The following is a 21,452-nucleotide window of genomic DNA, read 5'->3' as shown; positions in this document are numbered from 1 at the left end:
CCTTGCAGCCAATCATATAAGTTCAGATACGACGTCGTAACGTTGCACACTTTCCGAGGTATTTATGGTAGTATTAATAAATCGTTTTCTACTCAACTCTCAAGACTCGAGATAAGTTGGAATTCCATCATTGGAGATTCATGAATGATTCCAAACTCATATTTAAATATTTTTGCAATACAGTGTTAATATTCTTTTGCAAACTTATTCTGATCATGAAATGAGGTCTCATATTTTTATTTAATTTGCAGTTATGGTAAAAGTTGAATGAGTCAAGAGTTAATTGCATGGTTGTCTATGTTTGTCTCTAATAATCGTAGTTGTATCCTAAAGATTCGTATCCTTTTGGTTTGAACTAATAAATCAATGGAGAAACTTTTTTTCTAAGTTAGTCTAATTTAGGATACTATTATTAGTTTATTATTATCAATTATGTATACCGAATTACCGATGTACGCAGAGCCGTGACAGAAGTTGATATCAAAGCATGATTAAGAAAGTCCAGATTAGCTTAATTTAAACAATAATATAATAGGAAGGTAAATTTTATACGTTTTGAACACAAAGGGATATGAAAAGGACCATGATTGTTAATAATAGGAACCGTAAACAAATTTAGCAAATTTAATAACTTTACAACTGCTCCATAAAATGCTTATTTCAATTGTTTGTTAATTTCTAAATGTGCAAGGTTGAAAACCACATATTCGTCGCTACGTAATTAAAGAAAATTGCATTTTAAAATTGTAATACTAACCATTCTTGAGCTACACTGACAGAAAAGAAAAAGAAATACTCCAATAATTGAGTTAAAATTAATGGAGCAAATGACAATAAATGTCAAATCATATTCGCGCCAAACGCGATTGATCATCCGTATTCGTTAGCGATTTTACACTGTTTTTCTATCACTCATCCGTCAATAATGTTCACACAAATTATTCTATTTGTAGTAAAATGTTATTTCATCTTCCGTTAGGGTTTAAACGTCTTAATTTAATTCGACGTGATTTTAAGAAATACTAGACGAAGGAAGTGGATAGAAAATGTTAGTGAAATGTAAATATATTTGTCGAGTAAAAGTGATACCAGAGCAATTTTTTCGTACTGTGCGTACATGTTGGCTGCACATGTTTTAGTTAAAAGTGCGTACTCCTTCCGTCCATGAAAAATAGATCAATATATAGATGCGACGTGCGCATTACGATTTGGCAAAAATTAGTTAAATAAGCTAGAAAAGGAGAAAAAGTGAGTAAAATATTAGAGAAAAGACTAAAGTTAAATTTTGATCCCTTACATTTGGCCTAAAATTCTTTTTGGTCTCTTACATTAAGTTTGTGACCTTTTAGTTTATAACATATTATTTTGATATCTTTTGGTTTCAAACATATTCTTTTGGTCTAACATAACTATTTTTTGTTAAAATTAACCATCAAAATGTTTGATTAATTTAATAAATTAATTATAATCTATGACTAAAGTCCAATTTTGGTCTCGTACATTTTCATAAAATTCTTTTCGGGTCCCATACATTAAGTTTGTGACTTTATTTGAGACCAAAATGTACCAAAATAATATATAGGAACCAAAAGGTTACAAACTTAATGTAAGGGACAAAAAAAATTAGACTAAATGTAAGAGATCAAAATTGGACTATAGCCTAGAAAAAAACTTTTCATTTTTAAAAATAAAACTATATTTCATTATTAGCACTCAAAATAAAATTAAAAATTGAACTATTTTTATGGACGGGATGGAATAAGATATACTCCTATAAATGAAGACATGTCAATCCTCCAAAAACAATAAATTGGGAGGCGACAAAAATGAAGAGCGCCACCGCAAGCACCCTTCCGCAGCCGCCACTCCACTCTCTCCACCCGCTGCCGCGCCGCCACTTCAACCGCCTATTCGCAGCGGCCTACACCGCCTCCCTATCCTCCCTCCTCTACCACCACTTCCTCAAACTCCTCAACTCCGCCTCCTCAATCTCCCTCCTCATCTCCCTTTCCCTCCTATTCTCCGACCTCATTCTAGCCTTCATGTGGTCCACATCGCAGGCCTTCCGCATGAACCCGGTCCACCGACACGAACACCCCGAGCACCTCGAAAAGGCGCTGGACCGGAGGGATTTTCCGGGGCTGGACATATTCATATGCACGGCGGATCCCTTCAAAGAGCCTCCAATCGACGTCGTCAACACGGCGCTGTCGGTGATGGCGTACGACTACCCGGCCGAGAAGGTGTCGGTGTACGTGTCGGACGATGGGGGCTCGGAGCTGACCATGTTTGCCTTCATGGAGGCAGCGAGGTTTGGGAGGCTTTGGCTGCCGTTTTGTAGAGAGAATAAAGTAGCAGAGAGATGTCCACATGCGTATTTTAGCTCCACTTATGATCTAACCGCCAAGACCCTCGAAATCAAGGTGAGATGGTTAATCATTTGGTCGACGACATTAATCAAACTTTTTCTAAAATAAAAATTATTTAAGTGGAAACCTAGATTATAAATAATATTTGAAAAACGCTAAAAGTTGGGGATATAATGTTAACTAACTTAAACGCTCTGCTCATGCATGTAAGTGATCGTAGTTTTGTGTTCGCGATTGGTTAATAGTTAATACTAAATTTATATTTATATCTCGTAATTAAAGCAGTGTTAGTGGCCAGTATCAAATTGATTTTAGCAACCACTCAAGTCACTGGATTCTCTATACTAGTAGTATATGTTAGAGTTCGTTTCATATTTTGCCATGTTTAGATTTGTTGGGGAGTACTATCTTACTAATGGCTTACGTAACCATGTTAGTTTATACAGAAAAGAAAATTTTAAAGAGAGCCCAAATTAAATGCTTGTGATATGCTATACCCTTCCGTCAATAATAATATCTCATTTTGTTATTTTGTGACATTCCCGATTTAAAGTGTAATTTTACTTTTTTTAATTGTGATTAGTGGATCACAAATCACTACACTCATATTTTATTATAAGCTTTACTAATTTGTAAGAGTAGAATTAACATTTAACTAACTTTTTTCTATCAACTTTTCATTCGCATTCCTTAGACTTTTTTACTTGTTTGCCCGAAACAGACCAAAAATAAGGCCTTGTCGATTTTCAGTCAGATCTTGAAAAATCGTCACCATTTGATTTTAATCGCCGCATTCACTTTGACAAGAGAATAACTATTTATTGTTTGCATGTTTTTTCAAACACATGTATTCATCTTAAAAGTTAAATACAAAGTGTAGTAGTAACAAAGAACTTGATTGATACGGTATAATCCAAATGACTTTTCCCTAGTTTTTGCATTATGTATCCGTTAAAAATCCGTGGTAATCATCGACATATATGAATCCGTCAGAAAATGGCATGTTTTTTTTTCCTTCGTAGTGATGCACTTGATAGCTCATCGAATAATTTCATGTTGGAGTATAATTGTGAATGAATAACACTTGGGAGTATGAAATGGTGATAGATGATGTATGAGAGCATGAAGATGAAGGTGGAAAGTGTGGTTGCAAAAGGTAAGTGAGTGATGAATACATTTCAAGTGAAGTAGAGAGTCAAATTTTGAAGCAATATAGACCAAAGATTTTAGTAGACAAAATCATCCCCCTATCATTCAAGTGCTATTAAACTCTAAGAAAGATGTGGACTCTTGTGGTGAGCCTATGCCAAATCTTGTATACATCTCTAGAGAGAAGAGCAAGGGAAGCCCACACCACTTCAAGGCCGGTGCCCTCAATGCGCTCGTCAGTATTCCATTCCGTTCCTTTTTCATTTTCATGTTACATCTCGCATTTCTCTGACCGTTAATTTGTTTTCATGTTGAAGCTTCGAGTCTCGGCCACCAGACCAACCTCACCCAATCACCTAACACTGGATTGTGACATGTACTCAAATGATCCCACAACGGCCCAAGAGCATTGTGCTACTTCTTGGACCGGTCCAAGCCCACAGGGCCCAATCCCATTGGGCCAAACTATGCATACCTCCAATTCCCACAACGGTACCATGGGCTCAACAAGGCCGATATATATGCTTCCGAGCACAAGCGTCTCTTTCTAGTAAACTCAATGGGCCTGATGGTCTAAAGGGGCCCAATTATGTCGGAACGGGGATGTTTTTTCAAACCGACGGGCCTTCTTTGGAGGCCCTGCTTCATACGTACCTCCTGAAGGCTCTAGAGCTCAGCCCGGATTATATTGTGGAGAAGCCCATTAATGGCAAAGAAATGCTTGGGAAGGCCCATCAAGTTGCAGGGTGCTATTATGAAAACAAAACAAGTTGGGGTTCCAAGGTACTATGCACAACCTTTTCTTTACTATAGGTTGAATGGGGGAACCAAACTTTAAGGTCACTGCAACTACTAACGTACAAATGCTTGAATGCAGATTGGTTTCCGATATGGATCGTTAGTAGAGGATTACTACACGGGATATCGGCTTCAATGCGAAGGTTGGAAGTCAGCATTTTGTAATCCAAGTAGGGCTACATTTTTGGGCGATATTCCTATCACTATAAATGATGCTCTAAACCAGGTGAAGAGATGGTCGGTTGGGCTTTTAGAGGTTTGCATTTCCAAGTATAGCCCACTAACATATGGTTCAAGGAAATATGGGTATCTTAATGGGCCTCGGTTATGCACACTATTCTCTTTGGCCCATTTGGTCCATCCCAATCACTATTTATGCTTTAGTACCTTCACTGGCCCTCCTTCAAGGGCTTCCCATTTTCCCCAAGGTACAGTTAAGCATCACACTTCAACTAATTGCATTACATGATCTCATACATTTGATGTTTATATGTGTGTTTAGGTTTCAGAGCCTTGGTTCTTGCTATATGCATTTCTTTTCCTCGGATCGTACGGCCAAGATTGCTTCGATTTCATATCAACACGTGGCACATTCCGGAGATGGTGGAGCGACCAGAGGATGTGGCTGATGAGGGCACCTTCGGCTTTCTATTTCGGAATGGTGGAATACATAAGCAAGTGTTTAGGTATGGAGACTCATGGGTTCAATGTGACTAGCAAGTGATGGAGGATGAGCAGAGCCAGAGATATGATAATGGGATCTTTGAGTTTGGTGTTGCATCACCCATGTTTATCCCTTTAGCCTCACTTGCCACCTTGAATCTTGTTGCTTTTCTTGCCGGATTCTTGCGCGTTTTCAATGATGGAGAGTTCGATGCTTCTTCGTCCAGATGTTCGTTGCTGGTTTTGGAGTGTTGAATAGCTTCCCCATTTATGGTGCTATGTTTTTTAGGAGGGACAGTGGGAGGATGCCTATCAACACACCTTAACCTCCACTCTCATAGTAGGAGCTCTCTTTGTTCTGTTCAACCAAATTCATGTTTGATACTACATACATATGCAAATGATAGTATTGTTATAAGCTAAAGGTGAGAATGTTTACAATAATGTAAGAAAAGAATATGAAAAGAATGATCCATATGCAACACTAGGAAGATTATTCTCTCCAAATTACTTTTTCCCATCCAACCATTGTGAGGAACATACAAATTAATAAGAATACCCCCTTTTGACAGAATTGGGGGGTACAGCATGCATATATAAGAGAGCTCTGCTCTATGCACCACCTGTCTTCCCTGGCCATAAAACACTGGTCACAGCGAGAACTTCGGATGGCGTCGAAACTAAGACGGTCAGCATTGGCGAATATTAGCTACATACTACGTAAATATCAGCTTCCCTGTCATGGAAAGTTAGATCAAGCTAAACACGGGCCAGATATTACTGAGCATCGTTGTTGCTAGCCCGTTGCTCGTCCCTACTGCACCTAGGATCATCCTCGCCACTAACTTCGCCAAGTCTCTCCTGTTAAACCAATATTATCACTCCCATCAGAAAATAAAATCTTCGGAAAAGCACAAACATGCAGAATAAAATACTTGTCATGCTATGGAAAGATTACCGATATAGCTCATAGCATTTCGCCAATTCGAAACTTCAGAAGTGCCGAAAACAGTTATACAATGAGTGTTTGAACAAAACATCCTATGAACAATTGATTAAAAACTGGAAATACCTTTAAAGATGCATTCTGAGCAACAAGTTGCTCATACTCGCTCTCCATACGTGCCATTTTAGCCCTAAGAGCTGCATTTTCCTCTTTTAATTTTTCAGCACGCTGGGCCAGTTCATCGCATTCCGCCTATTCAATGGAAGAAACCAAAAACATCTTTAAAAATTTGAATTATTATTCTAACACAAAAAAAGGAGGGAGCGGAGAGTGACCTGCTTGCGCAATCTGGATCTACGAGCAGATTCCCTGTTTGACTGCTTTCTTCTCTGTCTTTTAAGCTCCCTTTCATCCTGGACTCTCAGTAGGCATATACAAGTCAAAGTCTCGGGAAAATTAATAAATAAACAAATAAAATGATCACACTGAAGCAAAACCTCAATTTTCCCAAGGAAAAATAAGTAGCAAGTTTAGAAGATTAATAAAGATTAAATTTAAATCTATAAAACATATAGCAATTAGATGGTGTCACGGTATACAATGTATCAATCACAGTGTGAAACACTAGTATGAAACTGCAGTTTTACAAATCACAAGTTGCAATTATGCAAGACCAAAACCGTATGCCTGAGCAATTCACTTGATGACACTGAAAATATATGATCAATTCAATTTGTCAGTTGTAATTCAATTAACGTTGTCTGAATTTGTTATAATCTATCTACATGTGTCAAGCCAACATCCTATATTCACCCATGCTTTCACTGGTTTGAGATGAAAATATTATGAGTAGCCTGAAAAAGTATCTGCAATTTGTTAGGTCAATTTATGTTAAACCTACAATCTAATTAACTGCAATGATATACAAAAGTTCATTTCACAAACGTTTTGCTCATCTCATTCAGGAAACTGAAAGAATCCATCTAAGTGTAGACTTAACTTTAAACTTATCTTAGTTTCTATGAGAACGAACAAGTGTAATTCCTTTTCAGCAAGAAGAATACAATGTTTAACAAAAATACAAAGAAAGGGAAACCTGAATCCATAGTTGTGACTGCACGTTATCTCTTGAGGTTGTGGCGGGAATTCCTCCAGCTACTGGAGCAGCTGGGACCTTTCCTCGCATTCCAGGCATAGCACATGATTGTGCACCACCCCAGTAATCCATTCCAATATTTAAGTTGGTAGTGGGACCTGGAACACCACTAACAGCACCCACTGCCGGTGCTGGAATCGACACCATAGCCATAGCTTGATTTGGCATTGCATGAGATGCACCATTTTGAGAATTATTAGATGCACCCCTACTTTGAGGTGGTTCAGCTGTAGCAAGATAACAGAAGGGTCAAAGAAAAAGCTTAAGTAAAATTGAGTTTTGCATAGAAAGAGTAGAACCTCTTAAAAACACACCAGAATCTGGCCTGCCACTAGACTTTTCTTGAGATTCCTGCAATAGGTATCCAAAAATTAGTTAAGTAACAGGATGAAAATAACAGTGATCTGATAACCGGAAAGCTTTTTTAAAAAGCCATGCAAATATGATAATTGAACAGAGATATCAATTTCAAGAAGCCGTGTGTTTTAGCTTAAAATATCTTAAGGACAACATGACAGGCAAAGGCAGACAAAGTTCAAAACTTCAAATGAAAATTAGTTTTTTTCTGATCATCTATTTTTTGGTATCTTTCCCTAAAACAAATAGCGCACATTCCCGACATTTCATGAATTAGTGACAACTGTTGCTACGAAACTTACATTTTGAGAATTTTCGTCACTTCCTTCACTAGAACCTTCACTTGCAGTTCCAGCACTGCACATTTTATCAGCAAAGTTCATTGAGATGACAAAGACACATCATAAAGACAATAGATAATCATATGTCCTAAAAACATGGGAGATCAGACATAATATGAAAAATGAGAAAGACAACCAACTAAAAAGAACCTTAGGCCACCAAATAAGTAAAAACAACAGAAAAAAAACGAATAAAAATGTCTGCCATATAAAAGAAATTTTTGTGATAACTAAAGTAACAGAAGGCCGATAGATTGTAGTTTTCCAGAACATAATTTAACTAATTGAGCACTGGTGCATCATCACATAATTGTTCCTCATATTATCCATACCTTTAGGTGCGCACCATTTTCTGTGGCACCTGATGTTTTTCCAGGTTCGTCGTTCTTCCCTGTGATCATATTTAAACTGCCCAAACTTCCCTTTGATCTTTTGATGGGCAGTTTTCCCTTTCCCTCAGATGACTTTCCATCTACCTCCATGTTTCCTGGAACATTGCACTAGATACATTTGGAAAACATTTCTAATCAGTTTATTGAATAACTTTCTGACTTGGACAACTTAGAAGAACGAACTAAATAACGAGAGAGAGAGAGAGAGAGAGAGAGAGAGAGAGAGAGAGAGAGGAAGAAAACAAGATGACTCACTGAGGCTTCAGCAATACCATTAGGAGAAGGTATAGCAAAAGGACTAAAAGGGATAAGATCCCTAAAATGTTCAAACACAAATAAGAGGATTATGAGTATCTCTAGACAGCATGGTTGTTAAATATGACTGAACAGAAAAAAGAAAAGATGTTGTACCGGAGCCATAGTCGGATGGGCATATATGCCCCCATGGGGATACATGGCGACGTATGGATGTGGTGGAGTGCCATACGGTGGAATGAATTGCTGCAAAGACCAGAGTAAGCATGCAACTAAGAAACAAACTATGTTTACAAAGGGCCAAGTAGTGAACAGCAATAAAATCTAGGCAAAGTCAATTCTATCCAACAAGATAAGGGAACTTAACACCAATAAGTCTTGGCAATGAAAGATTATCAAATTTTCTGTTTTGCAAAAGTTTCATACCTGAACTCCCCACATGTAGGGGTGCGCCTGCGGACTCGATGCTAAGAACCCATGTGGAGGTATAGGAGAATATGTCTGCAGAAAAAAAACAATCGTAAACATGTTACTATGTTGATATCAACAAAGGAAGACCAGGTGCGTATATCTTAGAACATGTTAACCTGAAACCCAGACCAATCGGCAGGAAACTGCACCAGATGCAGAGGAAGTCTGTTCCTGAAATTCCAAAAGAACATATAAAAAATTCATTCTAATGAACAAAATTGTTTATATCAATACAAAGGTTCACGTCCAACCTGAGAAGAAGGGGTTTTTGGCTCCTTTAGTTCTTTCCCTTCTTTGGGAGTTTTATCCACATCACTGCCACTCATGATTCAAACTGAACCTACTTCTAGTTTTGCTCGTATTCACTTCAAATCATTCTGTCACAGAAATACCATACAGAAATTATTCACTTCTAATTTTGATGGACATGGATTCAATTGCACAAAGCCAATGACTTTTTACATGAAACTAGCAACCTCTTGAAGCACATGCAGGCCATCTTAGATTAAGATATCAGGCACTCGAATGTTTTTTTAGGCATATAGAATTCACCTGCCAATACATTTAGCCTCATACTAATACACCCTTAAACTAAATTGACATTCACTGAACCCAATTGAGCTAATAAAAAGTTTAAATTTACAATTATCCATATAAAACTACGATAAATCACACTCCAGAAGATCGTCGGAAAAACGAAACAAACCAAGGATACATATATATAGCTTAAAGATAAGAGATTGAATCCAACTCAAATAACTACATAGCTTATCAAGACAATGATTCAAGGTTTCAATAATTCCAAAATAATTGCTATATCACTAATAGACAAGAGCCGAAACCCGGTGAATACGACCAGTGAGTCAACTCAGCTACACCACTGCTGGAACAAGAATTCGAATAGTTTGCAATTAAAGAGACGTGTCTCCTACAAAGAGGAAGGGGAACCAGAAAACAAACAAAAATTCAGACAATTTTCCGAAATTCAGCTGCAAACAATAAAGAACCCAAATTGGGGGAATCAGGAGAGAGAAAATTAGGGCTTGGTTTGTGAGATCGTCGACATTGCTGACCTGTGCCGTTGTCCCGATGATTAGCAGAGAGAGGGAGGAGAGAGCGCCGATGTGGTGTCCACCGTGGATTTAAGGGTTGATGATTGGATCCAAGTCGTGGACTGTTTAACGGCTGAGATGAAGTCACGTACTGCCGTAAAAATGTCGCCACATTGATTGAGGTATGGAGCTCTCGGGTCCGATCCGATATGGATTAGGGGTCCGACTCGGATGGCCCGTTTACTATAACTTGTAAATGGGCCCTACCGGCCTCGTGGTCCAGCAATGGAAGAATTAAGAAAGTTTCATTTATTACTTTTATCCCATTAATCATTCGGGGTTTTTTATTCAACTATCTTGCTTGTACTCGATTATGGCTTTTAGTGGGCCTGGGCCCGGGCCAGTCCTAGGTTTGTAAAAAGGCCCAATTGAAGCCCGTTTAACCTACTAAGCCCAGCTCAAGGCAGCTCCATTTCATTGGTGGGCCGGGCCTGACCAGCTCATACTAGGCCTGGGCTGAGTCGGCTCGGCCAGTTTGACATCTCTAATCCTATCATTCAGGGTTTTTATTCAACTATCTTGCTTGCACTCGATTATGACTTTCATTAATTTTTATTAAAATTAGATGAGGAATAATTAATATTATTAAAATTATCTCAAAATTGTTACTCTCGTTGACAAGATCTCAAAATCAAGTTTACGAATTGAGATATCTCATTAAGACTACCGTGAATTTTTTGAGAGACAATATATATGAGAACACAATAAATATTTTATTTCACTTACTTATATTTTTAAGAAGTAGACTTTACATTCAACTAATTTACTCTACTTATATTTTATTATAAAACTAATACTTTATCTGTCTTACTCATTTTTCTTTTTTATTTATCGTATTTAAAATGACTGTCTCATTAGAAAAAATAGAAACCTCTTTTTATCTGTATATATAAAATAAAAACTGCATAAAATTTCATACCATCTAAGGAATAAGTCACCTTCTTTGTGACGAGAGAATATGTAAAAGGATAACTTATATTCGACTAACTTTTGTCATACTTTTTCTATAAAACAAGATATTTTTAGTAGGACGGGAGTATAAAGTTCACTACAAATAAGTCTAATATAAGTTGTATAATTACGATTTTGACCTTGCCAAAGCTACATAAAATACTCCTATTAAGCGGTTACCTTTGTTAAAGAAGCCCGCGGATTTTCAAACCTTTAATTTTTAATTTTTCAGGTATTTATCTTCTTATTTTTGACGTATATATCCGTGAAGAGGCAATTGTTAATTTTCTTCATTTGCTTCACCCCGTTGATTTCTATCATCAGTCGAGATGATTTTGATTTTCCAGATTTTACCGAAAACTTCTGGTGAAATACACCCCAAACACGCGCATTTAAAGACGTACATCTTCATAGGAAACCGCAAAACGGTTACGAGCATTCACAGCCATAGGCAGCTTGTAGCTCTTGTATATGCGCTCAGCGTTGCTGTGGGAAGTGTATTTTTCCGAATCGAAGATGATCTACGAAAATAACCCGTAAGTATAGTTCCATTTTCGATAGTAATGCAGCTGGTGTTGTAATTTGCAATTGATGAGTTTTGTGCGTTGATTATTGCATGCCTATGTAGCTAGGGTTTTTATGTGCAATTGAGGCTTTCAGCACGTAGAGTTTATAAATTTCGCGATGGATTTTCCACTCTTGAATTGTTCTTTTAAGCTTAGGAGGAATGGAGTAGGAGGACTGAGGGATGAGGAAGCTGATCCCGAGATAGAGGAGATGTGGGACACAGTTGCGGGTGGTGATTCTGAGGTTTTCCTTGTTTTGCCAAGTCGGAATTGTTTTTTAGAATTAATTTCCTTGGGAGTTATTTGACAAATGAAGTTAATTTGCCTCTGTTAATTTAATTTCATTTTGTACTTCCACCATGTCTATGTGGTTAAAGATGAAATCAATCTCTGAACTATTTAAGTGGAAATTATGTTTCAGTTTTAGAGTGGGAATGCTACAGTTGTTTGAAGCCCAAATTAGGATGGGAATGCTACTTTGAGGAGTACTAGTGTTTTTTATGCATATGAACTTAATTTATAAAGTAACTACAATCATACAATTGAACGTGGTTCCAATGGGTGTAAAAAAGCAACTGAACCCATGAGTCAATAAACAAATGGCTGTTTGATTGATCTGTTTCTACAATTGAGCAATCATGTTGATTGATTTCATGTCTCATTTGATAGGAGGATCAAGATGGCGTTAGGACCATCTATGTTGATAACTTCATTGATGACAGTGGTGTCGATCCTGCTCATCGATATGGAAGTGATAATGAAAACTCTCCAAGTCATGCTCCCCAGGTTTGCTTATCTTCTTTCTTTCTTGGAATTTTTATTTAGTTTTTGCAATCTTCATCTCAAATATATTGTCCTTAGGAATTTTAGAAACTAACATTCCTTTTCTCCTGCTAAGAAGGTGGTCTGTTTACTGAATATTGTCTCCAGATTGTGTACACCTTTTTATTTGTTTCTCTCCTCCATCCGTGACACTAAGAATCAAATCGGAGACTCTGTGATTAGCTTTTTCCTAGTTTTTCCCATTACAATTAGCCAACATTCTGTTGATTTTGCAGGGAATTTCAACTTATATATTTTGGTTAAAATCCTGAATGCATGTGTTTGTTTCTTCTTCTTAATTTAAATTATTGTGGAATTTGTAATAAATTATTAATTTTGTTTCATGCATGCCATTATGCAGGCTAAAGAAGGAGAAGAAGATGCAGACATAAATGAGCTCTTCAAAATTGGCAAGAAAAGAAAGAAAACTGAAAAAAGTGCTGCCGAGGTTGCTCTCCTTGTTGAAAGTGTTATGGCAGAACTGGAGGTGGTTGCTGAGGAAGATGCCGAACTTAATCAGTAGGGAAAACCTGCCATAAACAAATTGAAGAAGTTATCCCTTCTCACAGATGTCCTGTCAAAGTTAGTTGGCTGGTCTTAATTTCTGTTTGTGTCTATAATTTCTTTTATTATAATTGTCTTGCATGGGTTATTTTTGGGTAGAAAACAACTCCAGCAAGAATTTTTGGATCATGGAGTTTTGACTCTCCTGAAGAACTGGCTTGAGCCTCTACCTGATGGGAGTTTGCCAAACATCAACATCTGTTCTGCAGTTCTCAGGATTCTGTTTGATGTATGCATAGGCTACTCTATATTTCTTATGCTTCTGGTACTCAGCAGGCTAATATTTGTGCTTGCCCTGCAGCTTCCAATTGATTTGGATCAGTTTGGTCGAAGAGAACAATTAAAGAAAAGTGGCCTTGGAAAGGTTGGAGTTTGCAAGATCTTGTACATGTTACTTCCTGCTATAGTAATTGAAGACTAACTAGATGTCTGAGTTACACTTGGGCAGGTCATTATGTTTTTGTCGAAATCGGATGAGGAGACTACAGGCAACCGAAAACTTGCTAAAGAATTGGTTGGCAAATGGGTACAATGGCTACTATTTGTATCTTTGCTTGATTATATTTCCTTTTGAGTTCTCATACAGTTTTACTGTTCAGTTCTCTCCCCCCCCCCCTGTTTTTGTTTGGGTGGTGGGCATAACTGATTAAACAGCCACTGCTGATAGTAGAACAAAGAAGTTTGATGAGTAAAGTTCATATTTTTGTCATGATTGTTTCTCTATTCAGTATTCACTTTGATTTTTTATTCATACAGAGCCGTCTAATTTTCAACAAGAGCACAAGGTTTGAGGAGATGAAGAACTTTGACGATGAAAGAGTTATGAGGCGGCCTCCTGTCAAAAGGTATACATTGTTTTCATGAATATTCTGCTGTCAACCTATCTGAATGCTGAGCCAATGCCCTTGTTAAATTTTTATAGGGTGATGAGCAAAGGATCAGGAATGCCATCTGCAGACTGTGACATTGATTTATCAAAAGAATCTCCAAAGTATGTTGATATGTTTATCTTTCAATTTTTGGACATCACTATGAAGTTTGAACCATATACCTTATGTCTCCAAATATCATAACTGTGCCTCTTAATTGTTGTTTTTAATTTGCAGGGGGTAAAATCTGGCCTGTCATCTTCTAATCAGCATGCTTCTAGACCAGAAGCAATGTCAATGGATTTTTTGGTTCGTCCTCAGTCCAAGGTTGATCCAGATAAAGTGAGAGCTCGGGCTAAACAAGTGGTACAAGATCAGCATCGTGCGAAGGTTTGTAATTCTTTCCCAGTTCGCGAAAGTTCCTCTCCAAAAACTTATTTTTGGCTTTCTAGGCATGTCAATACTATGCACCACAGAACCCAAAATTAAATCTACCCAAATCTGGATATTTTTCATTTGGTGCCAATCTTTGTTGGTCATTTTTATCGTTTGAATCTCTATGTTTACTTTCTAACCATGATCGCATATGTATTTTTTTTCTTGAGAGTACTACAGTTCAATGTCTCTGCAGAAGTCATTGTTGAAGTTCTGCACTACTCGTAACTTGCATATCTTTGGTTATATGGCATATCTAGATGCTTATGTTATCCTCTGCCTCTAACTGATAACTTCGATCTTGCCTTCTATAGTACTATATGGTAATCACTGTTTTTGAGTCACAGAGGCTTGCAAAGTGGGAATATTTTTGTCGTAGTTGCATCAGGTTTTTACCATCGTCAAGTCAATGCATTTGTCATCCATTGATCTTGACAACAGTTAGGTTCTGATTTTCCACGGCTACTGAAGAATGTTGAAGTAAACTTGTCGATCGTATCATTCTTTATGCTCCTTCTCATCCTTCATATCGGTGGATATGCAACCGATGGTCATTGCTAATGCTGGTGACTTTGATAATTCACATTGTTATCTTGATTTGTTAAATGTTTATGCACGCAGATGAACAAGAAGCTGCAGCAGCAGTTGAAAGGGCCAAAGAGAAAGCAGCTACAGGCTACAAAGCTGAGTGTTGAAGGTGGTGGTATGGTGAAATATCTGTAGCTATTTTACACTCCCCTAACTTAGATCAAGGCAGTGACGCTGCTTTGATCTCCAGCCTGACTTACTAGCTGTTAGTTAGAATTTTCAGCGACTGGTTATTGAGAATATAATATATTCATGCCAATTTTTGACCGGCTATCAGATTCTGTTGTACCTCAGATATAGTAATGACCTCGTTCTGACTAGTTTTGCACTTGGAGTCTAGAGAGACGAGCATTTTTTCCAAGATCGGACCATTTATAAATTTTAATGAAAATTCAAGTTACTTTCATAGTACTTTTTCAAATTACGGACATTTTTACACTTAATTTCGAAATTCTAATCCATAAATCCTAAATACTCTAAAATTGGTCACTTTTTACTTTTACCATTTTTTGTAGTGGATCACACATTCTACTTATTAATTTGCATTCACATTTTATTATAAAATTAATATATAAAAATAAGACTCTCGTACCATTCCCTTTTTCTACTTACTTTCTGTTTCATTTCTTAACATTCATGTTGGGTGACAAATTATTAGGGGTGTAGGGAGTAATAAACTAAATCTTAAGATGATAAAATAATGATCTTATGAATTATAATGATGCGAAAAGAGGATAAAATATGAGTGTGAAGTAGGTTAATTATTGCCAAGAATACTAAAAAGAGATACGCCGAGTATTATGTCTAACTACCAATATTCAAATTAAATGTCTTACTTGAATTCGGGAGTGTAAGCCCAAATATTCGTCTTGGGCCATGGTAAATGGGCTTAGTATAAGGCCGAGGTTAAGAGTCCAACTTCAAATCCAAGTCTAATTTTGTCATCAGATTCAGCGGGAATTCGCCGACACGCACTAGAGCGTATTTCTCATCAATCTCCGGCCGCCGCCGCTGACAATGGCTGAACCAATCGCCCCCAACCAGTTAGTGCTGGAGCAGCAGCAGCCTCCTCCAAAACCGCGACCCAAGCGCTTCGTGAAGAACCAAATCCCCGACTCCCTCCTCAACGACGCTGCGCTCAACGCCGCCATCTCCCTCCTCCCAGCCAACTACAATTTCGAGATTCACAAAATCATCTGGCGCGCGCGCTCCTCCAACGCCACCCGCGTCGCTCTCCAGCTCCCGGAGGGCCTCCTCATGTACTCGCTCGTCATCTCCGACATCCTCGCCACCTTCGCCGCCGTCACCCACTGCTCATCCTCGGCGACGTCACCTACGGCGCCTGCTGCGTCGACGACCTCTCCGCGCGCGCCGTCGACGTCCACCTCCTCGTGCACTTCGGCCACAGCTGCCTCGTCCCCATCGATTCCACCACCGTCCCCGTGCTCTACATCTTCGTCGAGATCGCAATCAACACGCGGAAGCTCCTCCACGAGCTGAATTTCAATTTCAGCCCTGATCAGATCAGTAATTTCGTCATGGCTGGAACTATTCAATTTTCCAATGCGATCCGCGTGGTGAAGCCGGAGCTGGAGAAATTAGGGTTTAGGGTTTTGATTCCCCAATCGAAGCCCCTTTCTGCGGGTGAGGTCCTCGGGTGCACTGCACCAAGCGTGAAGATACAAGATTGTGCGGGAAAGGACAGTGTGATTATCTTTGTGGCAGATGGAAGGTTCCATTTGGAGGCGTTTATGATTGCAAATCCGGATATTAAGGCTTTTAGATATGATCCTTATTTGGGGAAGCTGTTCTTGGAGGAGTATGATCACGTGGGGATGAAGGAGAATAGGAGAAAGGCGATAGAGAGAGCAAAGGGGGCGAAAACATGGGGAATTGTATTGGGGACGTTAGGCAGGCAAGGGAATGCTTCTGTGTTGAACAGGTTGGAAGGGAAAATGAGGGATAAAGGATTGGATTTTATGGTGGTTTTGATATCCGAATTGTCGCCTAAGAAGATTGAGCTGTTCGGGGATGCAGTTGATGCTTGGGTTCAGATTGCATGTCCCAGACTGTCTATTGATTGGGGAGATGCGTTTAAGAAGCCGTTGTTGACATCCTTTGAGGCTGAGATTGCACTAGGGGATTTGCCTGGGTGGTGGGAGAGAAAATTAGAGTGTAATGACAGTTCAGAATGTGGCCAGAATGAAGGTTGTTGTGGAAATGGCAATATGCAAAAGGGTGTGGATTATCCAATGGATTATTATGCACAGGATGGAGGGGAGTGGAATTCTTCTTACTCGAAGAAGCTTGCTCGTAATCGTGGGAAAAATAATCAGTGTTGCAATGGAAATAGTGTGAGATGTTAAATGATTTGGATGAGATTAAAGATAGAACTACATGTCATTGTTATACCCCAGTTTTTGTGTAGGATTTCAGGGCTTGTATCTTTTAACATATTGAAGTCGGGATTGAGTTTTGTTCCGGCCTATATCTATTTGTTATATAATTATGTTTATGCTCACTTCATGTTTGTGCTTGAAATTTTAGGATTCGGGGTCATATGCTTCATGTGTTTTGCAATGAATACATTGGAAGATTTTTTAAGTTTCTGGTTTCTGAATGCTAGTTTTGCTTTGAAATGTGTCTACATTTCAGAGACAATTGCAACAGACAAATTGTATGATACTAATATATGCTATGTCTATGCTTTATTTAGATTGGAATTGGGGTGTGGATTAGTGAGAGCTTCATTAATTGTCACCTTATCCAGCTGACAAAGTATTTGGCCGTGTTTGTGTTTCTGGGTGATTACGCAGAGTGTCTTGATTTGTGAAGCTATACATAATCTCAGTTTTGGGCTTACTGTGCAACAATCTCTTTAGGCTGATCAGGTTGAGTTTAGGTTGCTGTAAATATGGGAATTGCTTTATATCGTTTCTGTTATCTTCATTTCCACTAAGGAGCATGATTGGACAGAAAACCAACCTGGATATGGTACATTTATGTTTTTACAGTGGTTATCTTCCTAATCTGTTGTTTAATTGCTAAACTTGCTTTTCCCAGTTGTTTTATCAAAGCAAGCATCTTTCCTTCTCTTGATCAGGTTATCAATCAGCCACCCTATAGTCTGATTCCTGAAAACTGGGATCACATCCTTCGCACCTGCAGACAACGTCACGATGATGACGATGGTGATGGAGATCGTTGAGAGATATGCATTTTTGCGAAAGCTCAGTTTCTACTGTGCAGAACGGTTTGCTGCGTCTCAGGTATACTTTGCCTGCATTGTAGCAGATATATTGTGGTTGTGGTGTGGAATTAAAAATAGATGAGATTGTTGATAGTGATAATGGGAGCAGAAGCACGAGTTAGTGCTCCTAATAGGAATTCAATTCAAGAATCGTTTCGCCGCTTCCAGATTAGTTGCCCAGCTATAATTTGCAGGAGAGATGATTCAACAGAAATGTTCCATTTTTTGAATGAGAAAATGTGAATCAGAATCCACTTTGTGATGAAATATGTGGCTGTGGTGGCAGCTACTGCTTCAATATCACTCTCTCTCTCTTTGTCATGAATATTCAATTGGCTCCACCTTCAATTTGTGACAAGCATACAAAGAATTGTACCCTTTGGATGCTTGAACTAATAACAGACGTGACATCATTTCTTCACTGTCTTTTTCACACTGCCACTCACTGTTTTCTACCAACTGAAATCATCCAAAACATCAGTTTCTTTACATCTAGTCTTTACCAAACAACCACTAATGCTAAGGGCGTGTTTGGTTTGACATTTAAGAATAGTTAGTGGCCGATATATGGGGTTATCTTGTGTTTGGTTTGGCATTTTTAGTTTTCAGAAGGCCCAAGTTTTGGGGTGAGGCCGCCTTAAAAATGCAGATAGTGGTAGTTTGCATTTCTTCCCAAAAGTCTCCGATACGTATTGCATCTCTCTAGTTAAGAGGATAAGTCACCCACATTTACAAAAACACCCCTCCTTTTTGCCCCTCATCACTCTTCACTCTTCACTCTTCTTTCTTCTTTCTCAATTTCTATTTCCATTACTCAACTTCTTGGACCTCCAAATAATCCACCCAAGTCGTGCCTTCAATCTCTCTCAGTTTTTCTCTCATTTCTCGTCCCAGATCATCCCCAATCTCTGAATTTTTTTCTCACAATTCGACCTCCTTTACCGTCTCTTTCTTTTGCCCATAAATACTCCTCAACTTGCACTAGAAACTGCCAACAAATCTACCGAGAAGTGGTGTGGACGGAAGCTACTTACCGATGCCGGAGATTTGACGAATCGAATGGAAATGGTATCACAAGCGCTGAAACTTCAATAGTGTAGCAGAAGTAGGCGGTGGAGAGATTGCGTTGAATTGTGACTGGAATAAGATGTAGAATAAAATAAGGACAAAGTAGTGAACATGGAAATCTTGATTATTCTGAGGCTGTAATAACCTCAAACCAAACACCTTAAATGTAATCAAATGAATAAAAACATCCAAACCAAACAACTGTTGCAGAAATGCTAAACCATGAAACGGGAATTTCAAATCAAAGCCATCCCTTTTCTTGAGGAACGGTAAATGTCAAACCAAACACGCCCTAAACGTAATATTATATGACTAACCTTGTAGGATGAAAGTAAATAAAAATATGAGACAAAATTTCTGGTACAAATGGATAAGTATTATCTTGGATAATAGTATAAATTAACTAACAATGACAATCAATCACTAGAATTATGAAAATTAGATTTTGGATGGATATAAATTAACCAACAATGAGAATCAATCACTACAACTATGAAATAAGTATTAGTTAAAGAGGGGGAGTGGCGTGTCGCATTTTGCTTCATTTTCTAATCCACATTGCTCTTTTGATAATTTTTCTTTAGTAAGCACAATATAAATTAACCAACAATGACAATCAATCACTAGAATTATGAAGATTAGATTTTAGGAAACAAATTCAAAATAGTATAGTAGCTTATGGAACTAAGTCAAATATACAATAGAAAGTATACTACTAGGTTATGGAATTACCAAACATAGTAAGAGTATGAGCTTTTTTAGGTTATTTCCAAACTAAATTCAAAATCACATGTTAATTTTTCATAAAAGTTTCATTAATCTACTAATAATATACTTATTAATAAATTAATTTGTATAAATTTAATTTGATTTAGTTTATATATAATAAGGGCATTATGTACATATACATTTATAGTATTAATTAAGGATGAGTGTATATTTATAGCAGAAAAAGAGGGGTAATAGCTATCTCATGATACGAATTTTTTCTCAAAAAAAAATAATTATACTCCATGACTTAAATAATAATGTCATGGTGTAAGTTGTTATTCATGGAAATTTGAGTTGAATCCACATCAAACAAAATTAGGTACACGATGGTACGTACGATTCAAAGGTGTGGGGATGGACTAAATGTCCAAATTTGCATACCTCATTCTCTCATCAATCATTAATATTATGAAAAACATTTACTTTTCTTAATGTCGCGTTTGTGCTGCAAAATGGATTATGACATATGCATAATTAAGAAAATGGGCACCACCATTTTCTTCTTCTTTTCTATAAAGAAGCTTGTTTTTCTTGATTGATTTACGCCATTTTTAGGTCTTGGTTTTGTGCCTTTTTTTCTTGGGAAAATATCATGCTTCTTTTTTCTTTAAATAAATCAAACAGTTTTGTTCGATTCAGTATTCGTACTCAAATTTTGATATTTGAATACTAAAATCTAAAATAGAATTTTAATTGATATTCAAATTATTATAAACATTAAGAGTATTTGATATTTATGGAATCGAATACAACGACGATATAAGAACAATTTAGCTATACAAATAAAAATATTATTTGCTTCTTTGACATATCTAGTTTTGCAGAGTTTATGTCAGAAAACGTGAAATCAAACTTCATTTTGTCCATGTGAAAAAATAGATTGATGCATCAAAGAATGATTATATAATTGACTCTTAAATGGAATTAATTTGAAAATTGGAATTTTCTTTTAAGCAACAAATTTTATTGATAAATATATTTTCATATTAAATAGTCAAAATTTTATTCAAGAGGTTCGAAACCATTATAAGATATACATATAATATATGTATAACGTAAATTTTGGTCAAGAGATTCGAGACCTTCATCCCATGTTATCTGTATACGTGTTTAATATTAATAAACGAAACCCTTCTTATATTATACAATATTATACGATACACTTCAAATAATATTCTACTCAAAAATAAGTAAAGTACAAAAATATCTCTTCTCTTTGAATCGTTTTTTGAACAATGAAATCCCTAATGCTAAAAAACGGATTCTATCTGCTTTTTTTCTTTGTCCCCCAACCCAAGAATCTTTTTCTTTTCTCAAATTCGAATATGTAATATCATAATAATAATGGTATAATTTTCATTCTTTTTTTGTTTTGTTATTCTATACAAAACCCTATGACCTTAATAAGTCTAAATGACAGAATTCCGTTTCCAGGATTGTTTTATTAATTCCTTTCCATTTTGATCTGTTGAAACTTCCGATTTAAGTGGAAAATTCTCTTTATTTCTTCGTTCATACGTAGTTCAGACGTTTCATTTCAAATATGGAGTTGGGTCAAA

At 37.3% G+C, this 21,452-nt stretch overlaps 2 protein-coding genes and 2 pseudogenes across 2 annotated transcripts; 3 read left to right on the top strand and 1 right to left on the bottom strand.

Moving 5' to 3' along the window:
• The first annotated feature begins 1,791 nt into the window (after nt 1-1,791).
• LOC121782838 lies at nt 1,792-5,463 on the top strand (annotated as a pseudogene).
• Nucleotides 5,464-5,743: 280 nt separating this feature from the next.
• On the bottom strand, nt 5,744-9,474 carry LOC121782840 (annotated as a pseudogene).
• Nucleotides 9,475-11,644: 2,170 nt separating this feature from the next.
• On the top strand, nt 11,645-14,939 carry LOC121781692 (protein IWS1 homolog 1-like). Its single transcript, XM_042179397.1, has 10 exons — nt 11,645-11,770; nt 12,196-12,312; nt 12,710-12,867; nt 13,012-13,141; nt 13,214-13,276; nt 13,361-13,438; nt 13,669-13,757; nt 13,835-13,907; nt 14,019-14,171; nt 14,838-14,939. Exons 1-10 carry the CDS (start codon nt 11,645-11,647, stop codon nt 14,937-14,939), a joined length of 1,089 nt encoding a protein of 362 aa, XP_042035331.1.
• A 794-nt stretch (nt 14,940-15,733) lies between these two features.
• LOC121782839 (2-(3-amino-3-carboxypropyl)histidine synthase subunit 1-like) lies at nt 15,734-17,325 on the top strand. The gene is given in 2 exon segments (XM_042180812.1): nt 15,734-16,116; nt 16,119-17,325. Coding segments are annotated over 2 exon segments (1,347 nt in total). The 5' UTR covers nt 15,734-15,821; the 3' UTR covers nt 17,171-17,325.
• The last annotated feature ends 4,127 nt before the right edge of the window (nt 17,326-21,452 follow it).

The sequence above is a fragment of the Salvia splendens genome, chromosome 20 (genome assembly GCF_004379255.2).
Source record: "Salvia splendens isolate huo1 chromosome 20, SspV2, whole genome shotgun sequence".
Taxonomy (NCBI): Eukaryota; Viridiplantae; Streptophyta; class Magnoliopsida; order Lamiales; family Lamiaceae; genus Salvia; species Salvia splendens.
Note: the sequence above shows the minus strand (reverse complement) of the source record. Positions and strands in the feature narration are given on the sequence as shown.